The sequence below is a fragment of the Schistocerca cancellata genome, chromosome 7 (assembly GCF_023864275.1).
Source record: "Schistocerca cancellata isolate TAMUIC-IGC-003103 chromosome 7, iqSchCanc2.1, whole genome shotgun sequence".
Classification (NCBI taxonomy): Eukaryota; Metazoa; Arthropoda; class Insecta; order Orthoptera; family Acrididae; genus Schistocerca; species Schistocerca cancellata.
The window spans coordinates 604,897,397-604,924,063 of record NC_064632.1 but is presented as its reverse complement, the minus strand read 5'-3'; the positions used below and the strand labels follow the sequence as shown (position 1 = coordinate 604,924,063).

Below are 26,667 nucleotides of genomic sequence, written 5' to 3'. Positions count from 1 at the left end.
TCAAATACTCAAAACAGCTTTTCATTTTGCACAGTGAGAGACCAAGTCTCACACCCATGCAGCATAACAGGTAGAATAATAGTTTTGTATATTCTAATCTTTAAATTCCTAGACAATATCCATGATGAAAGTAATCTATTCAGTGAGAAGTAGCACGCATTTCCGCTCGTAATCTCTTCTTCAGTTCAGATTCAATCTCATTTCTCGAAGTGATGTCCACGCCTAGATACTTACATGTGTTCACTTTTTCAAACTGCATGTCTCCAACTCGTAAAATTTCCTGATCTACTGCTGTTCACTTATCCTTAGACCTACATCTTCACTAGCCTTGATTAACGCATTCGCATTTGCTGTTACAGATTCTTTCCTATCGCTAATGATGTTTAGATCATCTGCATACCCTAATATCTTAATATTTCCATTTAACTCCACACCCTCTGAATTATCTGCTGCCATTCGTACAATATATTCTAGGACTAATTTAAAAAGTAGCAGAGACAGGGCATCTCCCTGCTTAAGTCCGATCTTTATTACAAATTCTTCTGACTCTGACGCGTACTCTACCTTTTGTGTTTTTCAAACTCGCTTCTATAAGTCTAACATACTTCTTTGGTATTCTAAGTTCCAAAAGAATTCTGTACAATTTTGACTGCAATACTGAATCATATGCTTTTGTAAAATCTATGAAAAGATTAATTGTAAGGTTAATTGTATTCGCATTTCTTTTCCAAAATTTGACGCAGGGTGAATATTTGGTCAATAGTTGACCTGTTCCTCCGAAAGACGGCTTGGTAATCCCCCACAATTTCATCTGCATATGGTGTAAGCCTACTTAGCAGAATATTCGAGAAAATTTTGGAACATACTGGTAATAGCGATATCCCTCTATAATTACTACAATCCATTTTGTCACCTCTCTTAAAAATTGAGATCAGAATCGACTCCTGCCACTCTTCTGGTATCATCTCTGAGTTCCATACTTTAGTTATCACTTTGTGAACTACTTCCACCAATTTCTGTGCCCCATTTTTAACTAATTCTGCAGTTATGAAATCTGATCTTGGTGCTTTATGGTTTTTCAATTTGTTGATTGCATCTCTTACTTCCTTTAACGTTGGCTCAGGTATGTGGGTTCTGCTGTATGTATTTCGTATGCCTGCTCATTTCCTGCTTCCTGGTGTACATTTAATAGATGCTCAAAATACGCCCTCCATTTACTTGATATAGCACTGGGGTCTGTCAGTATTCCCCCAGCATCCCCTTGAAGTGCATTTGTCCTAGCCTTGAAACCCTTCCTATACCCATTTATGTCTAGGTAGAGTTCCCTAATGTTTTTTTGTTTTACTGTTTGTTTCCATTTTTGTAATTTGATTGTTCAAATAATCCCTCTTCTTCGCCCATAGCCTATGACCAACTTCCCTTCTCAAGTTCAAGAACTCTTCTTGTTTTCTGTCTCCCGTTCTATCCCAATCTAATCGCGCTTTTCTCCTTTCCTCTACCAATTTCTTGCATTCCTCATCAAACCACGGTTTCCTCCTGTTCTTAATTGTACCTATTCTGACCTTCGCTGCCTCTTTGATATTATTCCTCACAGTGATCCACTGTTTATTTACATCCTCGTCTTGATCTTCGTGTGTCCTGAGAGTATCAAACCTATTTGAAATTCCTGTCATGTACCTTCTTCTAAGGTTTCATCATTTAGCTTGTCAGTGTCGAACCTAACAAATTCTGCATTTGATGTTGCTGTAGATAGCTGTTGGTCAACTTTGGCAACTACAAGAAAATAATCAGAATCGCAGTCTGCTCCCCTGAAAGTCCTAACATTTTCTATATTAGTGTGCCATCTCCGATCTACAAGAACATGATCAATTTGGTTTCGGGTGTGTCCATTCGGAGAGACCCAAGTTGCTTTATGAATGTCCTTCCTTTTGAAATATGTGCTCTCAACAATCATGTCTTTTGAAACAGCAAAATTAACCACCCTTGTGCCATTATCATTCGAAATGTTATGCAAACTTTCTTTCCCAATTGTAGGTTGGAATGCTTCCTCCTTCCCTATCTTCGCATTAAAATCACCTATGGTTAATTTTGTATCATACGAGGAGAACTCATCCCACAGTTGATCTAGTTCTTCATAAAAGCCGTCTTTAACAACCTCTTCAGTGTCCTCAGTTGGTGCGTGTACATTAATTACTACTAGTTTATTCCACCTGCCGGACAACACTATATTATTTGAACTATCACGGATGAACCTTATATCTCTGATTGCGTGAAGCACTTTTCTCTGTACTGCGAAACCTGTTCCGAAACTGTGAGCTTCCGCACCTCCATAGAAAAATGTATAGTTACCCCTCTTTATGCTACCCTCCCCCTGCCACCGAGTTTCTTGAATAGCTGTAATGTCTACATCGTATCTATCTAATTTGTCTAATAATGTCTGGAATGTTCCTGGCCTGTTCAAACTTTTAATGTAGGTTACTGTAGTCTGGGATTATTTATGGAGCAGAGAATGTGGTTTAAGTATAACTCCAATATGCACAGTTCAGAAAAACTGGTGATGCAGGGGAGAATCCAGATGGTCTGTGTTGTGAAGCAGCCATTGAAATTGAGCATATTTTGTTCAGCTGTATGTTGTACCACAGTGTGGTATTCTTTGCTTTTGGCCACAGGTTTTGTGGTATCACCGCCAGACACCACACTTGCTAGGTGGTAGCCTTTAAATCGGCCGCGGTCCGTTAGTATACGTCGGACCCGCGTGTCGCCACTATCAGTGATTGCAGACCGAGCGCCGCCACACGGCAGGTCTAGAGAGTCTTCCTAGCACTCGCCCCAGCTGTACAGCCGACTTTGCTAGCGATGGTTCACTGACAAATTACACTCTCATTTGCCAAGACGATAGTTAGCATAGCCTTCAGCTACGTCATTTGCTACGACCTAGCAAGGCGCCATTACCAGTAAATGTAAAACATGTACCGTCAAGAGTGATGTTCACCAATTATGGATTAAAGTTAAGTATTCCAAAAGCTACGTATTATTTCTCTAGTTTCATTTCTCTGACCTGTTCCAGACCTCACGCCAGCCTGCGTGAGCTTAAACGCCTGCCTTTCGGCTTCCTCCTAGTGGATTGGCTGTCTTGCCAATCCACAACAGGTTTGGTGGATAGGTGGTTGGTAGTTGTACCAAAAGATGTGCAACAATTGCAGCAGAACTGGTCTATGACACAGCTGGTTTCACAGGTGGCCCAGCCTCTGATGGTTTAGGATAAGCCTGTGACAGGACTGGGATAGAAAGTGCTGCATGGGTGGATTGGGCAGGTCTTGCACCTGGGTCTTCCCCTGAGGGATTGGGAGCAGCATAGGGATGGACTAGGACGTTGTAGAGGTCGGGTGAGTGACAGAACACCATTTTATGAGGAGTGGGAAGGATCTTGGGTAGTATGTCTCTAATTTTAGGGCATGATGATAATCACAGTCCTAATGAAGGATGTGGTTCAGTTGTTCCAGTCCAGATGGTGTTGGGTGATGAAGGGGGCATTCCTTTGTAGCTGGTTCTTTGGGTTGGTGGGAGGATTGGGGGTCTCTGGGGAAATGGCATGGAAGATCTATTTGTGGAATCACCAATCCTTCCACCACCCCAAGAATCAGCTACAAAAGCTGTCAACCAATACCACTCTGGACTGTAACAACTGAACCACATCCTGGTTGGGGCTGTGGTTACTTGCCATCATGACCTGAAATGATTGACATCCTACCCGAGATTAATCCTACCTCTTTTAAAGTGGTGTTCCATCACCCACCCAACCTCCACAACATCCTAGTCCATCCCTATGCCACTACCGGTCCCAAGTCCTTGCCGCAAGGACCATAGCCCTATGGAAAACCCAGGTGCACAACCTGTTCAATCCACCCACTCAGCAATTTCTATTCCAGCCCTATCACAGGCTTATCCTATCTCGTCAGAGGCAGGGCCGTGTACGAAAACAGGCATGTTGTATACCAGCTCTGCTGTAATCATTTTACAGCTTTTTATGTGGGTGTGACTATCAACTACCTGCCCACCAAGATGAATGGCTACTGTCAAACTGTGACCAAAATCTAAGTGGACCACCCTGTGGCATAAATATAGAGTTGAATGTAACATGCTTGGTTTCAGTGGCTGCTTCACAATGTGGGTTGTCTGGATCCTCCCCTCCATCAGCTGTTCTGAACTGTGCAGAAGGGAGTAAGGATACAACACATTCCTTACTTCTGAAATTATCCTGGCCTTAACCCATGGTAACCTACTTTCACCACACTCTGCACCCAATAGTTTCTGCCCCCTCTGCCCATTTGCATCCTTCCTATTCACATACCCTCACCCTCCTTGTGAGCCCCTTCTGACAGCACACCCACCCCTTCTTTCCCCTTTCCCTTTCCTCTCATGGTGCGCATCTCATCATGCCTCCTTCCAGTGTCTGCAAGACAATGCTTTTCTCTCCCTCCACCCATTCCCTGCTATCCCTTCCCCTTCCCCCACTCCCTCCAGATTGCTGATTCTTTTCAGTGTGACACTTGCATTTCATTCCTAGCTGCAGGAGTTGATGATAATACATGTGTGAGGTGTGCTTACTTGTGTGGATGAATGCATGTGTGTGTTTCCTTTTTTGAAGAAGGCTTTTGTGTTTTCTTTTTTGAAGAAGGCTTTGGTGGAATGGGTAAATGTGTAACAACCTTTTCGGTGTGCCTGTCTGCAACACAGTGTGTTATCTTTTGTGTTAGTAGCAGTCTATCCTTGTCCTTATACACCGCATTACTGGATGACTAAGAATAAAGTTCCCCTCTAGCAGTGAGGAACAATGTTCAAAGATTTACTTAGATTCTGTCCTTACGTATTTCTTGTGTTAATATTATTAGTAACTCCTATCTATATTCTGTGTAACGTTAATGCATTCTGTGCAAAATAACCACCCTGGGCATGTCTGCAGACTGCTCTGCCAGTGATTCATAAGGTGCACAGCAAAGGGTCAGTATAACCGTGTGAATCACCATGTGGTAGTTTCATATTACATAGTGGGGTAGAGAGCATGAGGAATCACCTGCTCCCTTTTCAGTTTGCGGATGTATAAAGGAGGTAAGTGCATGACCACAACCCAATGACAACATTAATTTCATACCCTTAATAATCTGCAATTTTTTTCCATTCCCTGCAACACGGAAGCTATTAGTCCTAGAGCTAAAATAAATAGGACCTTTCTTATGGAAAAGTTAGTGTTGTTTCATTTTGTGCTGGGAAACATTTTTGCTAGAAGCAGTGGTTTTTTAGTTATTCAAGAAAAAAATAAAAAATCAACCTTTAAATTAGAATGTTCCCACCCACACACCTACACCTCACTGGTCAAGATTTTTACTATGTTTTTATGACACTCCCTCCGAGCATTGTATAAAAAATTGTGGCTGCATGACTTCTTCTATTTACCTTTGCAGCCTTAATTGACTGGGCTAATATCTCTAAACACATAAAAACATTCACACAGTTGAAATTAATATGAAAAAACTAGAGAGGACTGTTACAATTGGCCACATAATCATATTCTCAGAGATATGTAATTGAAAGAATGTGTATAGTTACTAGGATTGTAAGAAATTGCGAGAAACCAGTATAGTTGTCCCACACCAGATGCTCAATCCAGTCTGTCATAGGTGGGTGTTCACTTAGATGATCGTGGGTCAGGAAGGTGACATTACATTACTCCACTAAGGCATTATCATGGTGCTTTTCTCAGTATATTTGTAACAACATTATTTTTCTGCAAGCACAGGAATTGAGTTAATAACTCGAAAACAGTAACTATTGTGTTAAAATGGAAAGACTGGAATTTGGAAACAAATGGATGCAAATACCCATAGTATTATACTTACTCTTACTACACCTGTTTGGTGACGAACTGAATCGTGTGGTACAGATACTATCCAAGAGAAGGAGAAGGAGGAGGAGGAGGAGGAGGAGGAGGAGGAGAGACATCTGGTAGCCTACTGACAAGTTATGCATCCCAGAATAGTTAGGTGAAGCATAAATGTCTGAACAGTACATACACTCCATGTACTAAATGTCTATTGGCCAGCATTTGATAGAACATAATGTTCACTGTGAATCATATGGGGGTGATATTATTAGTGAGTAGAATGTAAATGTTGGAGTTCTATTAATTGCAATTGAAATTATAAAAAAAACCTTAGTGCATATGTAAGCTATGTTAAACATTAATCTCCCAAATCACAGCAGGCTATCAAGTGAACTGCAGATGTGCACTATAAGAATGTGAATAAATATTAACATGGTTCAAGTTTTCAATAGATCTTACACAAGTCTGGCGTACAATACTCACTGATCTGTGTCTACCTGTGACATTCTCACTACCACATACCTGTGGGAATATAATTAAGTGGCCCAGATTAGTACTTTATTGTACTATGGTCCTTCCTACTCTTTTCATACTGGTTTCTATTACGTGAATAGCTTATGTATTTAGAGATAATCCCACTGTAAATATTTCTTAACCCTTTAATGCAACACCTTATTTTAAACTATAAAAATTACCATGTTTTTTATAGTGCCTATATACTGAGAAAAATATAAAAGAAATTTTTCCTTAAAATTAGTATGCACTGTTAACAATTAACAATTAAGTCTTTGTGACTGATCACCTACATAATGCATTAAAGTGTTCATTGTAAACAAAATGGTGGATGCAAACATTATATGTTAAAGTGTAACTCATAAGGTAGAAAATACTTTTGTGTATAAATGATGACACCATGGGTCAGACTAGATAATTATAGTGACTTGAACAACTTCTACTTTATCATATGATGTTCTCACAGGTGGGCATTAGACTAATTTCATGTTCTGATCATAAGATCTACGGGACATAAAATAGTTTTCACACCTATTTTTAAATTATGTAACTCAAAATTATAGATACAATTTTTGTTTACAATTGTAAATCACACAGTTTCAGATAAGCACATGCGCGAATACTGCCTTGTTGTTTTCCTGCTTACGGTACCACACACGTACAGTGGTGATTTCTGAGTGTAAAGCATTTTGTGTTCTGCAGTTTCCTAAGAGCAGATATGTAACTTCAGTTCAGGATATGTTTTGTTTAAAGTTTGTGATCCCCATGTGGCAAAAACATCTCTCAATGGTATAGTCAATTCGAAATGACAGGATGCATGTGTAAAGACAAAGGCATGGGATGACCAAAAATAAAAATGTCTGAAGAGGATGTGGACACTTTCACAACATCTTTCCTAAATAGCCCTAAGAAATCTGTTCGGAAAGCAAGTCTTAAACTTCAGTTGCCAAAGATGACAATGTGGAAGGTTTAACAAAACATTTACACATACATCCGTACCTGTTATAGTTGGTACATGCCTTAAAACCAGATGACTGTGGTGTACAATATAGTGAAGTGTTGCAGCAGGAATGAGACCTTCTTGATTATGCGTTGTTTAGTGGTGAGGCAACCTTTCATCTAAGCAGGAATGTAAATACTCATAATGTTTGTATCTGGGGGTCAGTACATCTTCATGAACCTATACAATATCAAAAAGATTCCCCAAAATTAAATATTGACTGTGCTGTGTCAGATCATATTTTTTTCACTGCAATTACCATTATGGGGGTGGCTTATCTGGATATGTTGCAAGAATGGCTCTTGTCCCAATTAGAAGGTGAACTTGGAAACTTTGTCAACAAGATGGAACCCCTCCCCATTGACATCTCTTTGTACGAAAGTGGTTGAATATTGAGGTTCCTGCCAGTTGGATTGGTCGTAAAGGGTCAGTATAACAGAGCTCTTTTCTGCTGGCTTTCAAGTTCAGCTGACATCACATCGTGCAATTTTTTTTTCCTTTAGGCCTTTATAAAATATCATCTTGATGTTCTGGCGCAACCTAGTGATTTGCTAGAGATGAGGTGCAGAACTGAAGAGGTTATTGCTTTCGTTACTCTGGATTTGTTAACCAAAGTGTGGGAAGAATTGGAGTTTAGGTTGATGTGGGGCATATAACTGAAGGTGCACATATTGAACATTTGTAAGGAAAACTAGTGTAGTTTATCTTTAGTTTAATGTATGATTTGTTGTAAATAGCCTAAATTAAACTGTTGAAACTGAGACATTCTTTTATGGGCTCCCTATACATGAGAGAAACAATTGGTCTAATAGTTTAAGTGCCCTGCTATCATAGTTAAATCTGCAAGAAAGGAACCAAAACATTTTCTGAGCACAGCACAAAATTTTCTTTCTCTCAGAAATCCTGTGCACTGTTTTTTACACACACACCTGGTGCCTCCCCTTTGCAACCCCAAAATCTCTCATGCCTCCTACATATGTTTATTTATTAATTTGTTGGCTTTTTTTAAAAAAGTTTATTAGACAGTAATTTGCAATCTACACTTTATGAAACAAAAGAGGGTTACCAAATATAGAGCAATGCAAAACTATAATATTTCAAAGAAATTGGTAGCAAAAATTAAATCTCATTCTGTGTTCCATACATAACTAATGGTATTGTTTTCACTTGAACAACACTTTTCACATATACCATTTTTTTATGTGATCAAACTCTCAAAAAAATTTAGAACATCAATAACAGGGTTGAAATTGTTTTCCTTTAAGCAGCTCTTGAATGTTCAGTTGTGAATTAGTTAAAACGCATCTCAACTCACTCTCTGCATTCAGGTGATTGTGGTGTTTTGTTTTCATGGTGGCTACTATCAAGAATCTGCCCTCACATAGGTATGTAAACAAAAACTGTACAAGGACTTTTAAGGCTTCCTTTGACATTTCTGGATAAATAGGAAGGAAACTGGCCCAAAATCGTGTTGCCTTTGTAGAAGTTCATTGAATTGTGCGAATAATGGAAAGTTAGTTGGTGAATGGTTGACTTCAGTTTTTTTGGGAAATTCTACGAAAGTGTGGTTCATCTGTAAAGGAGACCACATGTGGGACGCTAGTGCGACCTAGTCTTGTGTACTGCTCGGGTGTTTGTGGTCACATTAAAGGAAGACATTGAAGCAATTCAGAGGTGGAGTGACACAAGTGTTACAGACATGCGTTGGGAATGTCAATGGGAATGTTGTTTTCGAGGAACACTATTGAGAAAATTTAGAGAACTGCCATTTGAACTTGACTGCAGGACGATCTTGTTGCCTCCAACTTATATTGTACGTAAGGACCATGAAGACAAGATACGAGAAATTAGGGCTCATATGGAGGCATACAAACAATCATTTTTCCCTCATTCTGTTTGCCAGTGTAACAGGAAAGGAAATGACTAGTTGTGGTACAGGGTACCCATGCCATGCGCTGTACAGTGGATTGTGGAGTAATGTTGTAGCTGTAGTAATGGGACCATTCAGACAATACTTCCATAGTTGTGTCTTTTCTAAGAAAGCACTTACGATGTCACTCACATCTGTTATTGTGGGCTCCACTTTCAGGTTATTCAATGTTTCAAAAAAGTCTGCAAGATATGCTAGGAAAATTGTAAAGCTATCATCAGTGAATTGATGATGCTCAACTCCCCCTTGACTCGAAACAAATACAGTAGTTCTACCTCTGAGACTTGGAAATAAAGAGCCACAGCACTTGACTTAATTTTATTAACTACACTGATAGCCTCTTTAAGTGCAGTGTTAGTTTTCATGAAGTTTTAGACTCTAGGGCTTGTCTGTGGCATATAAAGATTAGTTGGAGTTTTTCTTTGGCAATACTTAGTGAGCCAGGGCATTACCTAACATGGCTGCTACTCTGTCAGTACAAATTCCCTTAACTCTGTCCCAAGACAAACTACGTTCAACCAATTGGTCAAATATTAAATGCTCTGAATAACCAAGCATCACCCATTGGCATATTTTGTGATGTCTCAAAGGCTTTTGACTGTGTGAATCACAAAATTCTTGTAGATAAACTTAAGTATTGTGGTATGAATGGAACAGTGCACAAATGGTTTAATTCATATTTAATTGGAAGGAAGTAGAAGGTTGAATTTAACAGTACAGATAGTCTGCAAAAGTCAGCGAAATCATCTAGTTAGGGAGGTATCCAGAATGGTACCTCATAGGATTCAGTCTTGGGTCCCTTATTGTTGTTAATATATAATAATGACTTGCTCCTCTTGTGTTCATGAAGATGCAAAGCTTTTTGCTGATGATGGAAGTATAGTGATCACACCCCATAAAAAGAATTACCTGAGAAATTGTAAATAATGTCTTTCAGTAAATTATTAAGTGGTTCTCTGCAAATGGACTCACTAAATTTTGAGAAAATACAGTATATACCGCTCTGTACAGTAAATGATGTAACACCATTGATAAATATAGACTTTGAATGGAAGTCTGTTGCTAAGGCAGAATATTCAAAATTTCTGGGTGTGTGCATTTATGAGAAACTGAACTGGAAGAAACACATTAATGATCTTCTGAAACTGTTAGGTTCAGCTACTTATTCGGTGATAAACATATCAGTAAATTAGCCTGCTGTGCCTGTTACTGCTTTCATATGGCATCATATTTTGGGCTAATTCATTATTAAGAGAAAAAGTATTCATTGCACAAAAGTGTGTAATCAGAATGATAGCTGGAGCCCACCTGAGATCACCTTGCAGACTTTTTCTTTTTTCTTTTTTTTAGCAATGACAAAGACAACTGTGAGTTAACTAGCAAAATACTTCAAATTGAAAAATCTTCTAAACTGCAAGGAACCAACACATGACTAATTTCCAGGCAGCTTCAAAATGAAAAACCCACCTTCACAAGCACCAACACTGCATCAAATTGAACAATACATTTGCTAGCTGAAAAACAATGGAGCGCCAGATGGAGATGGGACATTAGCTGAGATGTGGAAACTGGGAGGGCAGCGGGCAGCTGAAACCATTTATGAGGTTATTAAAGATCGCGGGAAACAAGCCATAATTCATCCACAACATAAAAACAGTTACAGGACAGATACCAACAATTACTGAGACATATCTCTGTTTCCAGCCACCTTCAAAATTATATCCAAAGCTCTACTGAATAAAATAGAAGATGAAGCAGAATACACAATTGGCGAGTACCAAGCAGGGTTCAGAAAAAAACAGATCATGCCCGGAGCAAATTTTTAAATTGAAAACTATCCTCAGGATCAGAACAACATGGAAACATAACACAGTTGTTGCTCTCATGGATTTCAAAAAATCATATGATTCTGTAGATAATCAGACAGTATTCCTAACACTGGGAGAAGCAGATATCTTCAAAAACCCCAAACAATTAGTTGAACAGACATGACTTCTAAAGTTAAATGTCTAGGAGAAGTTTTGGAATCCTTCAGAATAAACATAGGTGTTCGATTATCTTCAATCTTGTCTTAGACAAGGTCATGAGAGAGTGAGACAAAGAACTACAAGAGAGAAACATAGGAATCCATGTAGGACAAGGAAGATGAAGATTTGAGGTGAAATGTCAAGCTTTTGCTGATGATATCACAGTAATTTCTAGGGTCAAAACAGATGCAAAGATAATTATAGAAACATTTCACAAAATTGCAGTATCTAAAACTGAATTATTAATATCATATGAGAAAATGGAATACATTGATAAAAAAGATTGAAGAAAATGGAATTAGTGTAACAACTCATCCAAAACTGATATAATAAATCAGTATCATTCCAGGCAAAAATTAAACACTATGCAACTGTAATTAAACCGGAAGCACTGTACAGATCCGAATGCCTAACACCAAATAAAAGAGGTGAGCAAGAAGAACTGGAAAAGAAAGAAAGGAAAATACTCAGAAAAATTTTAGGACCACAAAAGAACAAAGATAACAGGACAAAGAGGAGAAATGAACATCTATACTACAGAAACATAGAAAATAGAAACTATCACAGACACAATAAGAATAAGGAGATTTAAAAAAATTTATGGTCATATTTACAGAATGAATGACATTAGGCTAACAAAGAAAATTTTTAATTTCATTCATTTCCAAATTACCGTTCTTTTTTTTTTTAAAAAAAAAGGAAAAAAAACAGGATGTCTGGATGAGACAAGAAAGTATATACCTAAGAAAACTTAACATCGCAGAAGACGCCAAAGCGCCAAACAGAACAGGGAAAGTTAAAGGCTACTGATCAATGTTGCAAAGTTTCCTGTCTAACAACGAAATTCACAACCTAGGAGGGTGATGTTAATGATCAGAGGCAGGCGTTGAGCCAAAGCATGAAGCAACTATGGGATGTACCGTTGTCTTAGTTTGTAAGTGGTCTATAATTGGCCAAATTCCGTAATTAAAAAATAGGCGCAAGAACAGTTAACCTTACAACCGGTAGAGAAGATATCTATAAAATATGCCCTATGAGAATTATGGAGACCATTATGTTCGGTATGTACTGACGTATGCAACTTTAGGAAAAAAATTAACTGTTTCCACAGATATCGTACATCTGAAGATGAAACGTGAAAAATCGAAATTATAAACAACTTTAAAATATCATTCTTGCAGCCTGAGGCCATTTCTTCTGTTACTGCTATAATAAACGGTTGCGTTGCTACCAACCCACTACGATGGATAGTCAAGATATGTCCTATATGTAAATGGCTAAGGCCGATTCACACACTCCGTGTATTCATATTGTCCGTGACGTCATGTCATGTCACGTCAAGTGGTCAAGGCACTTATCTCATCTTGCATTGGTGTCCTCAACTATTCTTTTCGCGTGAATTGCGAACTTCGCAAAATGAAAGTCTACCGTTTATATGCGCGAAGCGCACATACACAATGCAGTAGCTTATATACGTGGATGCTGGAGTCAACATTTGTACAAAATTGACATTTATTGGATTCAGGTGCAGGGATAGCGTGTATATTAGAGAAGGGAGATCGAAGTGCAAAACATCACAGAAAGTGCGTGGGTGCGAAAAAGTCATTACGTGGCACAAAAGGGGAATTTCACGCATTATATGAGGAGCTTGAATAAGAGGAATCGCATTTTATTTTTTGGAAAGTGGAAGCTTCAGTTTTTTTCATTTGTTACGTCGAACTACCCCCCAGAATTACTAGAAGGAACACAGTGTTGCCAGCTGCAATCACATCCCGTGAAAATTTGGTTTGTGGGCTAATCCAGTACAGATTTTCGAGAGTTAGTCGTTTCTCCCTCAATACATTTTCCTTCAAGATGGTTTCTTTACATGGTGTATTTGGCTTTTAATAGTTCAGGTGCCTTGTTAGTGTTTGGGTTAGCTAGTGAAACCACATAAATATTGATCACTGATGCTTGTTAGCCTATTTCACACACAATCAGAGAGCCGCTTAACAATAAATAGGCATGCCACAAGTACTTATTTAAACAAAGAACTTGCTGTATCTGCATCTTTCAGTGCATTTCCGTATATAACACTAAAAATGCCTTACAACATACAAATAAATTCGACCTTCTAATTAATCCGATTCTACCAACGCCACCTATAAAGGTGGCGTTGATTCTACCCAAAGTACTTTTTTCTCATGTTGCAGCCATGTTACAGTTCATTACTTCATTTCATTGTGACGAGACGAGACATGACATGACGTGACGGTCAGTGTGAATTGTGTGATACCAAACGTACTAAAAATATTCAATTTGAGCATGTCACTATACAATACTGTTACTTGATATTTCAAATATCAAAGACGTATCAAAATTTACTTTCTTTCTGTTTACGATTTTTGTTATTAGGTTAGCAAAAAGCGATTGTAAGCGCTCCGAATTGTCATGAATCGATAGTAGTTTCTCGTGTCTCCGCGGTAGCGCTGTGTGTCTGACAAGAGCCCTGCAGAATGTAAACGGTGCGTAGGAGTTCCCAGGCAGTGAATTGAGGCGTGAATGTTGTGATTGTGGGAAAGGCTTGCGGCTTAAAGACGTTATTACAAGCTGTGTTAAGTGTGTAAATACGTTCAATCATGAATTCATATGATGAACAGTTTCAGAACCAATACGGTTACAATGTGGGTGACGTAAATTTCGAAGTGCAAGATCAGCTCCAGTTCCAAACATTCCCAGAGAGTTATGACAGCGGTGAACGCAACGATGCAGCCGCGAAAGATATGTACTTCGACCCCACTGCATCTCAAAATTTTTATAATCAAGACTCGTATACTGGGCAGAGATTTCAGAAATCGTGGAACAACGCCGAAGATGAAGAAGAACCGCCTTTGCTGGAAGAACTTGGTATTGACCCTACTCGTATAATGGAAAAAACAGTGGCTGCATTGAACCCATTTCATCGTTATGGACCTACGGATGATGCTGCCTTTTTGCTACAGGATCCTGACCTGGCTGGGCCACTAGCATTTTGTATTATAATGGCAGTTTCACTTCTCGTCACTGGCGGAAAAGCGCATTTTGGATACATTTATGGCATAGCAGTGTCGAGTTGCATCTTGATGTACTGCTTATTGAACCTAATGGCAGCCAAAACAAATATACCATTTCCATTTGTAGCTTCAGTACTGGGATATTGCTTACTTCCAGTACTAACGATACCATTCATTGGTTTATTTGGAAACACTGTTGGTATTTTAATAGCTACATTGGCAGTTATATACAGTAGTCTATCAGCATCACGTTTGTTCGTTACTATACTTGGAGACCAGGATCAGAGAGCCTTAATTGCTTATCCCTGTGCACTCGTTTATGGTGCTTTTGCACTTATAATAATTTTTTAGGTGTTGTGTGCGACATTGACATGTGAGTATTGAATAATGTGAGTCTGTGCAAAATGTTTCAATAATATGTACTAAACTCATAATAAAATTTCTAATATTCTTCCTTATGTTTTGGTTTTCTGATTGCTCTTACCTTTTCCCCCATTTGATGCGTTTGTGGCACTGTAACAGTTTTTATTTACTAAGTGCCAAATTGGCAGGTACAATCAGTGTATCCTATACTGTATCACAGAGAATTTTTATGTTTAACTTTAGTGGTGACATTATGGAACCTGCAGGATGTGTATTTATTTGAGACTCAATCATTTTCTATGAACAGTTTTGTTTCTCACCCTTATTGCAGCTGGCTCATTCAATAATTTGATACAAATGTCGACATAGAATTGCAGTGGTATACTCTTGTCTGTTGCTCCCTCTCCTCCCTCCCCACATGGACACACATGCCGATAACCTGATAAGGGTGGGGAAAAAATTATTGTAATCTGTATCACTGAAGGGACAAACAAAAAGTAGGGGGCCTACATGCTACTAAGAAAACAGTATTTATGCATAAGTTATTTGCTTTGTGGTTGTTTTTTTGTCTTCAGTAACAATATATGGATTAAAAGAATTAAGTATAATGTCCAAATCAGCAGAAGTCACAGCTGTGCAGAAAGTTATTGCCTTACCCGCCCCTCTCCTGGTCTATGTTGAAGTAAAATGAAAGGTGTGATCATATAATTTTAATTCACAAGTGATATGAAATGAATTGTTGTACTTTTAATAGTGTTACAAAGTTCACACTAAAATTGCTTGTCAGTCTGTATAGAATTGCTGTGTAGTGCTCCTTCCACTCATTACCCTGCAGAATTTCGAATGAATCTTAATACTGACAAACAATTTATTAGTCATTTATGCTTTGGAATGATTGCTACGGTTTCTTAATGGTTGTATTTTACTATTATTATATATATTTTTTAATTTATCTAATCATGCTTATATGCTGTAGCTACTAGAGGTTTGTAGTGCGTATGAACCTTTTGTTTCTTTCTGACTCCATTTTTTGTTTTTGTTTTAATTTCCCTCTTTTTATGATTAGTGCAGTATTTACTCTCCCCAGCAGAAAGTGGTGTCGTGGACAGATTGTCAAAATACTTCCATCATATGGTTTATTTTCGAGGAATCATAAAATTTTGGGTCTAGTGAATAATGTGTGCTGTCCGTATATTCTTTGGAGTGGTCATATGTTGTGTACACAGAATGTTTTTTCTTTCTATGTTAAAGTTATAGATGTTGTTTAGATTGTGTTTTTATTAGAACAATATAGGTCTAATGGAGAGTGCCATCTCCACTAAATGTATATATGTGGTCTACTGAGGATGGCAATCCATTTCAGATTGTGTAGTATGCCAGACCTATAAGCATTAAATTTTGGTGAATTTGTGGTAACAGACAGAACTCTAGTATTACTAAGAGTTGTTGGTTAGGTGGGAAGGCAATAGTTTTGTTGTGAGATGGGAAAGCAAATGAATGTCATGATTTTTGTTAAATAAAGTTTCAGGTGATATCAGTGTGGTGATCTAAAAGTTCTCTTGAGCTGCCATAGATGAGATATATCTAATGGATTCATACTTGAGGACCTTCAGTGTGAGAGCAGCCTTTTACCACTTGGCATGCCATAAATGCTTTTGGTATAGTGCCAGTTCCAGATTTTATCTTTAATACCCTCTTAGTCTTACGAGGTTTTTGTCCCCTGGTTAACTCTACCTCTTGAGGTTTGTCATTACGAACTAGAGGTGAGAATTCTTTCTTCGTTGCACTTTTCCCATCCTTCCTTATTTATCCCTTCTAATAACTCTTTGATACCAATATCTTTATTTGGAAGTCCTTGCAAGTGGTAAGTTAAATGATCAGGTCATTCCTTGGGTTTTGATATCCGTCTGATCTTGGAGTTTAACCCCTTTTTGAAATGTAGGGTCAATATATTGTTTCTCATGTCCCTTACCTTGAGCTTCAGTTTCCATTGGACCACTGTGAGAACCATAAAAATGTTCATGGTTGTCTAACCCCTCTGTACGTGAAGTATTGATGTCATGAAGAAATGCATCGTTTTCCAATCTGTGATGTTTGTGACCTTCCACTCCTGCATCTTTGAACGTGGAAAATTCTCGTCCTCCAGGAATACATCCCTACCGACTGTTGTGTGTCAAGTTGTCTTGTCGATGAATGGTTTGTGTGGCAGTGGCCTATGAATCTCGGCTTCTTTGGCTTCTTATCCCACTTCTTGTGATGGGGTTTAGAATGTGAGTCATTGGCACTGCAGCTTAAAATTATCAAGTGTGGAAAAGAAGGCGCTCCTGTACCAGACTTTATGGGGCCTTTTATCTCAAAGTGTGGTGGGTGCAGAAAGATTTGATTAGTAGTGGCTGCAGAGACAGCTTCAGCTCAACGCTCCTTTGGTAAGTTGCCATTAAACACCATGGCACAAGCATTTTCAACCAATGTTTGATCAACTGTCAGCAATACCGTTTTGCTGTGAACTGCATTGTACTATAAACTTAAGAAGTCATAAATATTTTGAGATCCTTTATGTATGAGCTGCTATGGACTATGGTTATTTCAACAGTTTGTTTCTTTTCTTCCTCATTCCTCTCATCATTTCTAAATTTTTCTCTTATCATTTGTTTTATCCAAGTGGCTCCAATCCTTTTCTTGGGTTTTTCGTGGAAACATTTGGAACCCTGTAATTTATTTCTGGTTGGCAGTGATTCCTCAGTATCTTGTGTAGTAACTTGGGATTTGTCCATGTCCCTTCCTAATTCTTTGCACCAATTTACCGAAGTAAATGAACAGTCTTTTTGTCAGTCTCTTGGGATCTGTCCTATGGATGTGGCCACAGAAAGCTATTCTTCTGATCCTAATCATAGGTGTATTTTTTCAATATGTGTATAAAGTATTGAGATGTCTGTTGCATTGTGTTTAATTTTTAACTGGTCCCAAAATTTTCATTAGTACCTTTCCTTCTGTGATTTCCAGTGTACCATCAATGCCTTTTTATTCAGAGTTAAACAATCTGCTGCACAGAGAGCTTCCGTGTGAATTGCTGTAGATTAGTAGTGCTTTTACTTAAATAGAATCTGTGATAACACATGTACATCTGTTTTCAAGTGTCATAATCATAGGTTGATTATTATCAGGTAATCTTGCCCGGGGAGGTCATGATGATTTGATTGTAATATATATTAATATTAATGTTCTAAGTAAGTCCACTCTGGGTTTAATTCCAGTCTTCAAATGCTGTTTCCATTGTCATTCAGGCTTCTGGTACAATATTCATATCCCTTATATGGGAATAATTTGTCTTGTCCATGAAGATTACTATCAGAGAATGTGCTTTTCTGGCTCTTTTGTTCTAAGAATTGTTCAGTTTCATCGTATCTGGAGGAGGCATTTCTAAAACATCCCAGAGTTTGGCTTCATGGCAAATTTCCACATAGAGTAGTTTTTACTTCCAGTCAACGTTTTAACTAATATAAGCCCAGATGAAGCTGTACCACTCATTTTTAAGTTAGGATGTATAAAATAACTGGCAGTATGCAGATGATAAATTGACGAAAATTAGAAAAAATATGCAGCACACATGACTGACTTAAGAACCAACTCCAGATTTCTGCATATGACCTCTTTCATTAACATTTATGAAATTTTGCTTTCTCTCTTGATCCTGAATCCATAACCTTTTTGTTAGGCATTTTAAGTATACAAGTGAAGGCTTTATTAAGTGAAGAAAACAGTAAATGCAATACAGTGACTACAAATATACAGACACAAGACTACCATAGAGTAACAGTAACAACAAGGAGTAAACAGAAAATGGTTGATATCATTTTGCATATCCCATTAATGTTCGATTCCAACTTTGAAGAAAGATGATTGTGACTGGTAGGGAAACATGAGTAGCATTGTAAGTGTTTAGATGACAAAAAGTACCCACTTTATATTTCTGTGGTCTTAAACATGTGTGTTAAAATGCTAGAAATTAGACAATCTCACTTTAAGAACTGGCATTTTGAGTTTGCCAAGACATCACATTGATGGAAATAAGGTATCATGGTAATGGAAATACCAATACCAATACGATTGGAGCTACAGTTGACTGTTGGTCATTTCAAAATACATAACAGAAAACTACGAGGGCAGTTGGATAAGTATAGTAAATTTTGTGAAATAATGGAACTTTTTGTTGTGCCTTCATGGCTGGTAAACTTGATTATTCCAAGCTTCATATAAAGAATATCAAAATGTAGAAGACAATTCATTGTTGACAGTGTGTTGATTGTGATTGTGATTGAGAATGAGGAAAACCGATTTTTGTTCTGTTACTAAACAATTTCATTTGAAGGCTTGGACTGCCACACAAATCAGAAAAGAACTGTATGAAGTTCACATGCCTCTGCACCATCATTGAAGACTATTTACTCTTGGATTATTGAATTTGAAGCTGGTTGCACAATCATCAAAAATGAAGTGCATTCCAGCTGTCTGGGTGAGGTCACCACAAAGGAAATCATTGACAAAATTCATGTAGGTAGTTCAAGACCTCCAGATAAAAATTTGTGAGATTGCTGACTGTAGGCATCTCAACTAAGTGCGTGCCTAATATCCTGCACGGAGAATTGGCTGTGAGGGAGCTTTGTGCAAGGTGGGTGCCACAGTTAGTTACAGTTGACCAAACGTATGTCTGTCACAACATTTCAAAACAATGTCCAGCGATGTTTAGCCACAATCCACAAGGCTTTGTGGCTATTGATGAAACCTGGATCCATCATCACGCACCAGAGTCAAAAACGGCAGTTAAAACACTGTACAAAGCATGGTGAAAAGTGAACCGAATAAGGCAACGAGCATTTTGGCAGCTGTTAAAATGATGGCCACTGTTTTTCAGATACCCAAGGACTAATTCTTGTAAATTATTTGGAAAATGCAAGAACCATAACTGGACCCTCTTATGTTTCATTATTGGATCATTTGGTTAAAAGAAGTCTGAGGTTGGCACATAAAGAAAGTGCGCTTTTATCAGCAGTATTCATCAGCAATAACAATGTCAAAAGTGCACAAACTGGGCTTTGAAGTGCTTCCTCATCCTCACTGTTTACCAGATTTAACCCCAAGTGACTTCTTCCTGTTCCCTAACTTGAAACTGTGGCTTTCTGGGAAGAAATTTTATCAAATGAAGAAGTGATAGTTGCAGTCAATGAGTATTTTGCAGAGGTTGATAGAACCTATTTTTCCCATGGGATGAAAAATCTAGAGGATTGCTGGATCAAGTGTGTGTCCCTCAAGGGAGGCTGTTGAGAAGTAAGGTGAGTTGTTTACAAAGCAAGCATATATATTTTTTTGTTGTTGCTTTTATACCAAACTTATCAAACTACCCTCATATATTATATTACTTAATGAGAAGAGAGAGAGGAAATATAAGACAGTTGACCTATAACTATTATTTAATAGTGAAGTGTTTTCACGTTTACACTAAAATAAAACTTTTGTGTGCACTGAAAAATTATTTTCATTTTGGGATTCTGATTTTTTTTGTTGACCTTTGTTATTCATGAAGACAATCATCAAGGTGGAAACTACATTATTTGACATAACAAAGATCAATAAGGAACAAAAGGAATGACAGTAATCAGAATTATGGTTATTTTATTAGAGCATAGTCGTGGAACAGACAAGAAAACTTAGTAAATGATTCCTATAAAGTCTATTAGTATAGTTAAAATCTTATAAAGGAGCACACTGCTGACATTCTGAAACTGTCATAAAATTATTGAACACCGGTAACTGGCATGTTGTTTATCTTTGGAGCTGCTACCTGTTCAGTGCAAATGTCTTCATCTCTGCATAGCTACTGTAACCTACATCCATTCAAACTTGCGTAACGTATTCGAGTGTTGATCTCCCTCTATAATTTTTATCTTACCATCTCTACTCCCTCCCCTACTTCCCTCCTTCACCAAACCCACTGTTCGTTGAGGACTCAGGATGTATCTTATCAATCAGTCCATTCCTTTAGTCAAGTTGCTCCACAAATTTCCTTTTTCCGTGTGTTATTTAGTATGTTTTTGTGAGTTATAAGAGGCAGTCAAATAGTTTCTGTTTGAAGGCCGTACATTCCAGAATCGATATGCCAATGAGCCAAAATTGCCTTGAGCATTGAGGCCATCATCCCACCAATGCACCATGTTGAAAATACACATTTGGTAAAACACCATGCCCTACTGTGTGAAGAAGTCTATAACTGCCTATCGCACATCTTCATCTGAGAGGAATCATGACCCATTGAGGCCCTTCTTAAGGGTTAAAAGGTGTGATAATTGCATGGGGAATGATTAGGACTGTAGAGTGGGTGCTTGAGTTTCTCACACTTAAGTTGGTGTGTCTTCTGCATTATGACATTTGCGATATGGTGACAGAACTTGGTGCAGCAATGCACAACAATGGTTTTTGACCGAAATGCTGCCTCAAACACAATTTTCAAACTGCAGTGGTTATCTACCAGTGTTTATCCTTTAGCAGCTGTGGAAAGAGAAACAGCATGTTGGTCATGTTGGGATGCATTTTGATAATGTTGGCATAGTTGGTGTCTCTGCATTTACCACACACATGTTGGAGAGACACAAATGTCACACTAATCTTTTTGCTACACATTAGTGCTTATATATGTGCGTTGGAGCTGTGCTGTGTTGCGATCACTACACCAATGCCCTCAGGTGGAAACTTTTTGATTGCCCCTTATATTTGATCTCTCTACCTCATATTCAGCACTCACATTTTCAAATCTTGTATTCTCTTCTCATCTGTACAAATTTACATTACATTTTAATAAATATATTTTTCAGAATCACCTTTCTTCCTATAAAAGTTTGCACGTGAAATCTCCCCTCTAATTTGGCTTTTGTCAGTTATTTTGCTGCCCAAATTGCAAAACTCATCTCCTACTTTTAGTGTTTCATTGCTAATTTATTTATTTATTTTGTAATACTTATTCCGTAGATTATTTTGTGTTATTGAATGGATGTGGAATGAGTCAAACTATTTAATTCATTATTATGTTTGTGTCATTAACAATCACATACAGAGGTTAAAAATACAAATTTCAATATTACTTCAGTTTAAAGTTTGATTTATAAAGTACGAAGACAATGTTCATGACCGAAAGAATACAAATAATGTGATTTATAAAATGTAATTAAACCAGCAGCATACATTTAAACAGAGAAACACAGAAAGATATGGGACATTGTCATATCTGTTCCTGTTAAAGGATTCATCTGGAAAGTACAAACTTTTTCAAGCAGGAACTCTTGTAGATGACGTTCAAATAATTACCACTTCATAGGGACTCAGTAACACCTAGAACTGACTTAAAGTTTCGTTTTGTAGTTTATTTTGCACCAGAGACAAATTCTTCAGGTTGAAATGTATGCCACATTTCCTTCTAATGTTATGTGTTTTATATTGAGGAGGATTGTGAAGCTTGAGTATCGTGATTCAATAGATATATTATGGGGCAGGGGCTAACCCCCTATTTGGTTAAAAAGATTGTGACGTGAGTCTCTTGGCAACCTTTTCCCTGAATGGTAAAGACTCTTTTCGATGTAGGCAAAATTGTACAAAAAGATTATTACACAACACACCTGTGAATGAAAATAGCAAAATATGTAGGTTTTTGGATTTTGATGTCACCGATTTTGGAGATTAATCTGAGTTAAATGTCGTTGAAATAAGCCTTTTTAAGGTTCGCAAATTGTAATGTTCGTAGTTAAGCATATGTTGTCTATAAGGATGCCTAAGTATTTCTGACAGTTTGTCCTCTGTATCTGTTGAAACTCATGTGCAATAACAATAACAATCTCCTTTGGGTTTCGTGATTAGAATGGAATTAAATGTATCTTGTTTTGCTGAGGTTCAGAATTTTTCTAAAGTGCCGGGAAGTTCGATGCCACTGTATGAAACCATAACCATTCAAAGGATTTATAAGCTTTACAGTTCTGAGGGAAAGGATACTGTCACCATGGAAAAAGTGTTTTTTCACCTGAGAGAAAATATATTTTTAACCAGGAAATCTGGGGATTTTTTTCTTTCACTGCGTGTACAGCCTGCAATAATTTGTAAAATATGTGGCAGGCATCGCTATTTTTTTTAGAGGTGCTTCACAATAGTTCCATCCTGTGAGGGAAGATGCCTTGATTGAGGGAGGCACTGGATATGTGAGCCAGGACTTTATTTACAGCAGCCTTTTAACAGAATACTCAAAATATTGCTGACACGTTTGGAGTTTGTGCTTTTTAAAGTGGTGATGGTTTTCCTTATTTCCTGTGCTGTTACAGGGGCTCCCAGGGCTTTACCTATCAGCTCTATGTAATTAGGTGTTCTTTCAATAGTTCAATGACCTTCTTGCTTGGTTTTCACAGCAACACTTAAAAAAGTGCTCATTAAAGATTTTTGCCGCTGCCTCTTTGATTGTATGCTTATCTGCTATGTTGAGAACAATGTTTTGGGTGCTACTGGGACAATCTGCACCAGTATTACTCTTTGCCACCTCCCACATTGTTTTAATTTTGTTTCTCGATTTATTAATTTTGGAGCTTACATGTGTATTTCACAATATTTTTTTTATAGTGATGTAGCTAGGCTGGGTTGCCTGGATTTTTGGATTCACACTTTCTTTCGCATGGAGTTCTTATACGAGTGGTGATTTATGGCTTTTTGACGGAGTCAAATATAAGCGCCACTTTATTACTGAACAAATTATTCATTTGTCGACCTTAATTTTATAGCTTCTGTTGAAGACACTATCCATTCCATTCAACTGCATTTTGGAGTCCTTTATCTTAGAGTGTTATAATGTCTTTAGCAAGCCTATGATCATTATAATTGCAATCTGGTTTCCGAAAAAGTTGTGAGTAACCTTTGCTCCCATTTTATTTTACTCCTGGTAATTTCAGAATTTCTAATAGTGTATTCCAATCAACATTGCCAATAGCTTTCTCTGAATCTGTAAGTATTGGTTTATATTCCTTCAATCTATCTTCTAAGAGGCATAATAATACCAATATTGCCTCTCATGTACCTACATTTCTTTGGAATCCATGAACTATCCTTAATCTGTGCATTATATGCAGCAGGTGTACGGGTAGTTATTTTATCCACTACACACACATACACACACACACTCACACTGAACCAAAACTCCACTGAAACATTTTCAGTGTTTTTGAGTGATGTCTTTTAAGTATTTTGGTATAAAGGCCCACGGTCTCTGACATGTTACAGCACCATTGCATTTTGTTTGGTTTCTTGCCCAATTTAGTTTTGTATGTGTATTGCACTGAAAATAGTGTGCAGCAGTGTAAATGTCAATGGTATGTGCTGTGTATCTTGTTTTCTTTCACCCGCAGTACCTACTATTTACAAGAGTAGTACATACTTTAGTCTTCACCTTCAAGTGTGCATTCAGTACTGCTCGGTTCTCTCTTGGGTTTTTATTTTCCAGCAGTGTTAGTTGTACATTAAGAGTGATACAGAGCTGTAGGGGTAGGTTTACTGATGAGCAGTTGACCTGTCCGAACCTTGTGTACGGGTTCACCGAATGCAGTGGGAGAGCAGTACGACAATGCCATTCTGAGCTGTTCCTACAGGACAGCGACCACACTATGTCACGTAACAGTACAGTGTTCACTGTGAGGATTGTTGTGTTACTCTGTGTTGTGTGGTGTAATTTTTGCTTGTTGCATGCTACAAGTTTCACAGTTTTGAAGATAGTTTCACCTAAACAGTCATGTTTCGGCAACAAACTGAGTAGATCAAAATTATATTATTACTCTGTAATGAGCTGCCAGAGGCTGTAGATCGTTTATGTCCAAACACTCAGAATGTGTCTCCAACAACCAAGTTTTTCGGTGGACTTCTTGTTCACCCTGTGTAATTTCAGCAAGTTTTTACAGCCTGTTGGTTCCATTTCAATTATTATTTAATTATTATATGTGCAGTTAATAACACGTTGTATCTGTGGACATTAATTACACCTTTTGCCTTCATGATTGCTTGAACTCTGTTGGTGACTCTTCCAGTGAGGTGTCTATTGTTCCATTGTGTTATGGTCAGGACTCTGGGTAGGCCTGTGCATTTCAGAAATGTTGCTGGCCACAACCCATTGCCTCACAGATGCTGCTTTAGGACAGTGTGCATTGTCATGCTGATACAGACTGTCCGTCATCCCCGAACCGTTGCTCTGTTGTGCGCAGTACACGATGCTGCAAAATTTGTTTGTATCCTTCCACATTTAGCATTTTCTTAAGCATGGTAGAGGCGTTGCACCCTAAGTACAAAAACAGCACTATACTGTGACACAACCTCCTCTGCTTCAATGTTGGCACTACTTGTACTGGCAAGTAAATTTCTCCAGACATTTTCCAAACCTAAACCCTTTCATTGGGTTGCTACAGAGTACAGCATGATTCATTGCCCTAATCATCCATTATCAGTCGACCATTGTCTAGTGCAGGGCTTCACAACATACGCGCTCGCGGAGCAAGCTGTGAGCAGCAAGGCGCGAGCACGGAGCAGCGCGAGAACGCTACCCCCACTACTGGACCAGAGCAGAGAGAGGGGAAAGTCACGTGGGGCACACAACAGCTGTCGCCAGTCAATGTAAATCCGCGGCCACCTGCAGGGATATCACTCACGAATTAGTACTGTGGCAAATGAAACAAATAAAGGAGAATGTACACATGCCACATAATTTTATTAGCTTTGTGTATGCCTCTACATTCGCATTAATTTGTGAACTGTTACACAACAAAAGGTGTCACTGAAGTGTGGGATTCTTGGTTATCTTGTACTTTTTGCCCTTTACAATTGCGTCTATGTTTGGAGTAATTGTTCTTGTGCATTTTAGGCGCAGCGTGCAGTTTAAATGCGTTTCTCAGGCGCGTCTTGTTACATTTCATTGCAGAGAACAGTTGTTCACAAACATACGTGGAACCGAACATTGATATTATTGTAGCCGCCAGCTTGTGCAAACGAGGAAATCTATCCTGAGGGAAGTGTCTCTAGAATTCCAAAATGTTTTTCTTGTTCTGAAATTTGTCTCTGTATTCTCTGTCACACTGCAGATCAATAATTTCTTGCTGCAGCTCAGGACGAATCTCTTAAATATTCGCTGAATATGGAGAGAACAGATCAGAATCACTGTCTAGTGCTGTCAGATCTTGAAAGCGCTGGTCAACTAAACTATGTGAATAACGTTCACAGTCTTTGTGAACATCTTGCATGGATGATAATTTAGGAAAATGAGCTAGGTTTCCTGTTTCCAGCTGACTCACCCAAAGTGTCAATTTCATTTTAAAAGCTCATATTCGATCTATGAAATGAGTAATTAGCAGATCTTTACCTTGTAGTAAAATGTTCAAAGCATTCAGATGGCTAGTTAAATCTGCTAAGAATCCGAGATCACATTCAAACGTGCGCTCACATTTCCCCTCCCTCCCTACTCTGCGACCTTGCACCTGCTCGCGAGCACGTGCCTGAGCAGACGCGAGTACTCGCACTCAAAACCGGCCAGTTGTTAAGCCCTGGTCTAGTGGTATCACTCTTTACACCAGCTCAAGTGTTGCTTAACATTAACTACAGAACAGTCTCTCTCTCTCTCTCTCTCTCTCTCTCTCTCTCTCTCTCTCTCTCTCTCTCACACACACACACACACACACACACACACACACACATATCTGTATCTACATCATACTTTGCAAGCCACCCAATGGTGTGTTGGGATAAACCAGAAATTACCTGTATATCTGTTGATTTTGTTCCATTAAGAGCGACAAGTTGAGTTCTGTTTTCAAGGAAGTCTTGAATCCAGTCGCAAATGTGCTCCAATACTTTATAATCTC

The 26,667-nt window shown here is 38.3% G+C and overlaps 2 protein-coding genes across 2 annotated transcripts in view; both read left to right on the top strand.

Annotated features, from left to right (window-relative positions):
• LOC126091951 (CCR4-NOT transcription complex subunit 6-like) overlaps positions 1–26,667 on the top strand; it is a 178,433-nt gene that overhangs the window by 119,038 nt on the left and 32,728 nt on the right. The gene's annotated exons all lie outside the window — the stretch shown is intronic.
• LOC126091952 (protein YIPF5) lies at positions 13,794–14,841 on the top strand. Its single transcript, XM_049907290.1, has one exon. It carries the CDS (start codon positions 13,970–13,972, stop codon positions 14,732–14,734), a length of 765 nt encoding a protein of 254 aa, XP_049763247.1. The 5' UTR covers positions 13,794–13,969; the 3' UTR covers positions 14,735–14,841.

Excerpts from the sequence above, each read along its gene's own strand:
- LOC126091952 (XM_049907290.1), top strand. The coding sequence starts at position 13,970 with ATGAATTCATATGATGAACAGTTTCAGAACCAATACGGTTACAATGTG.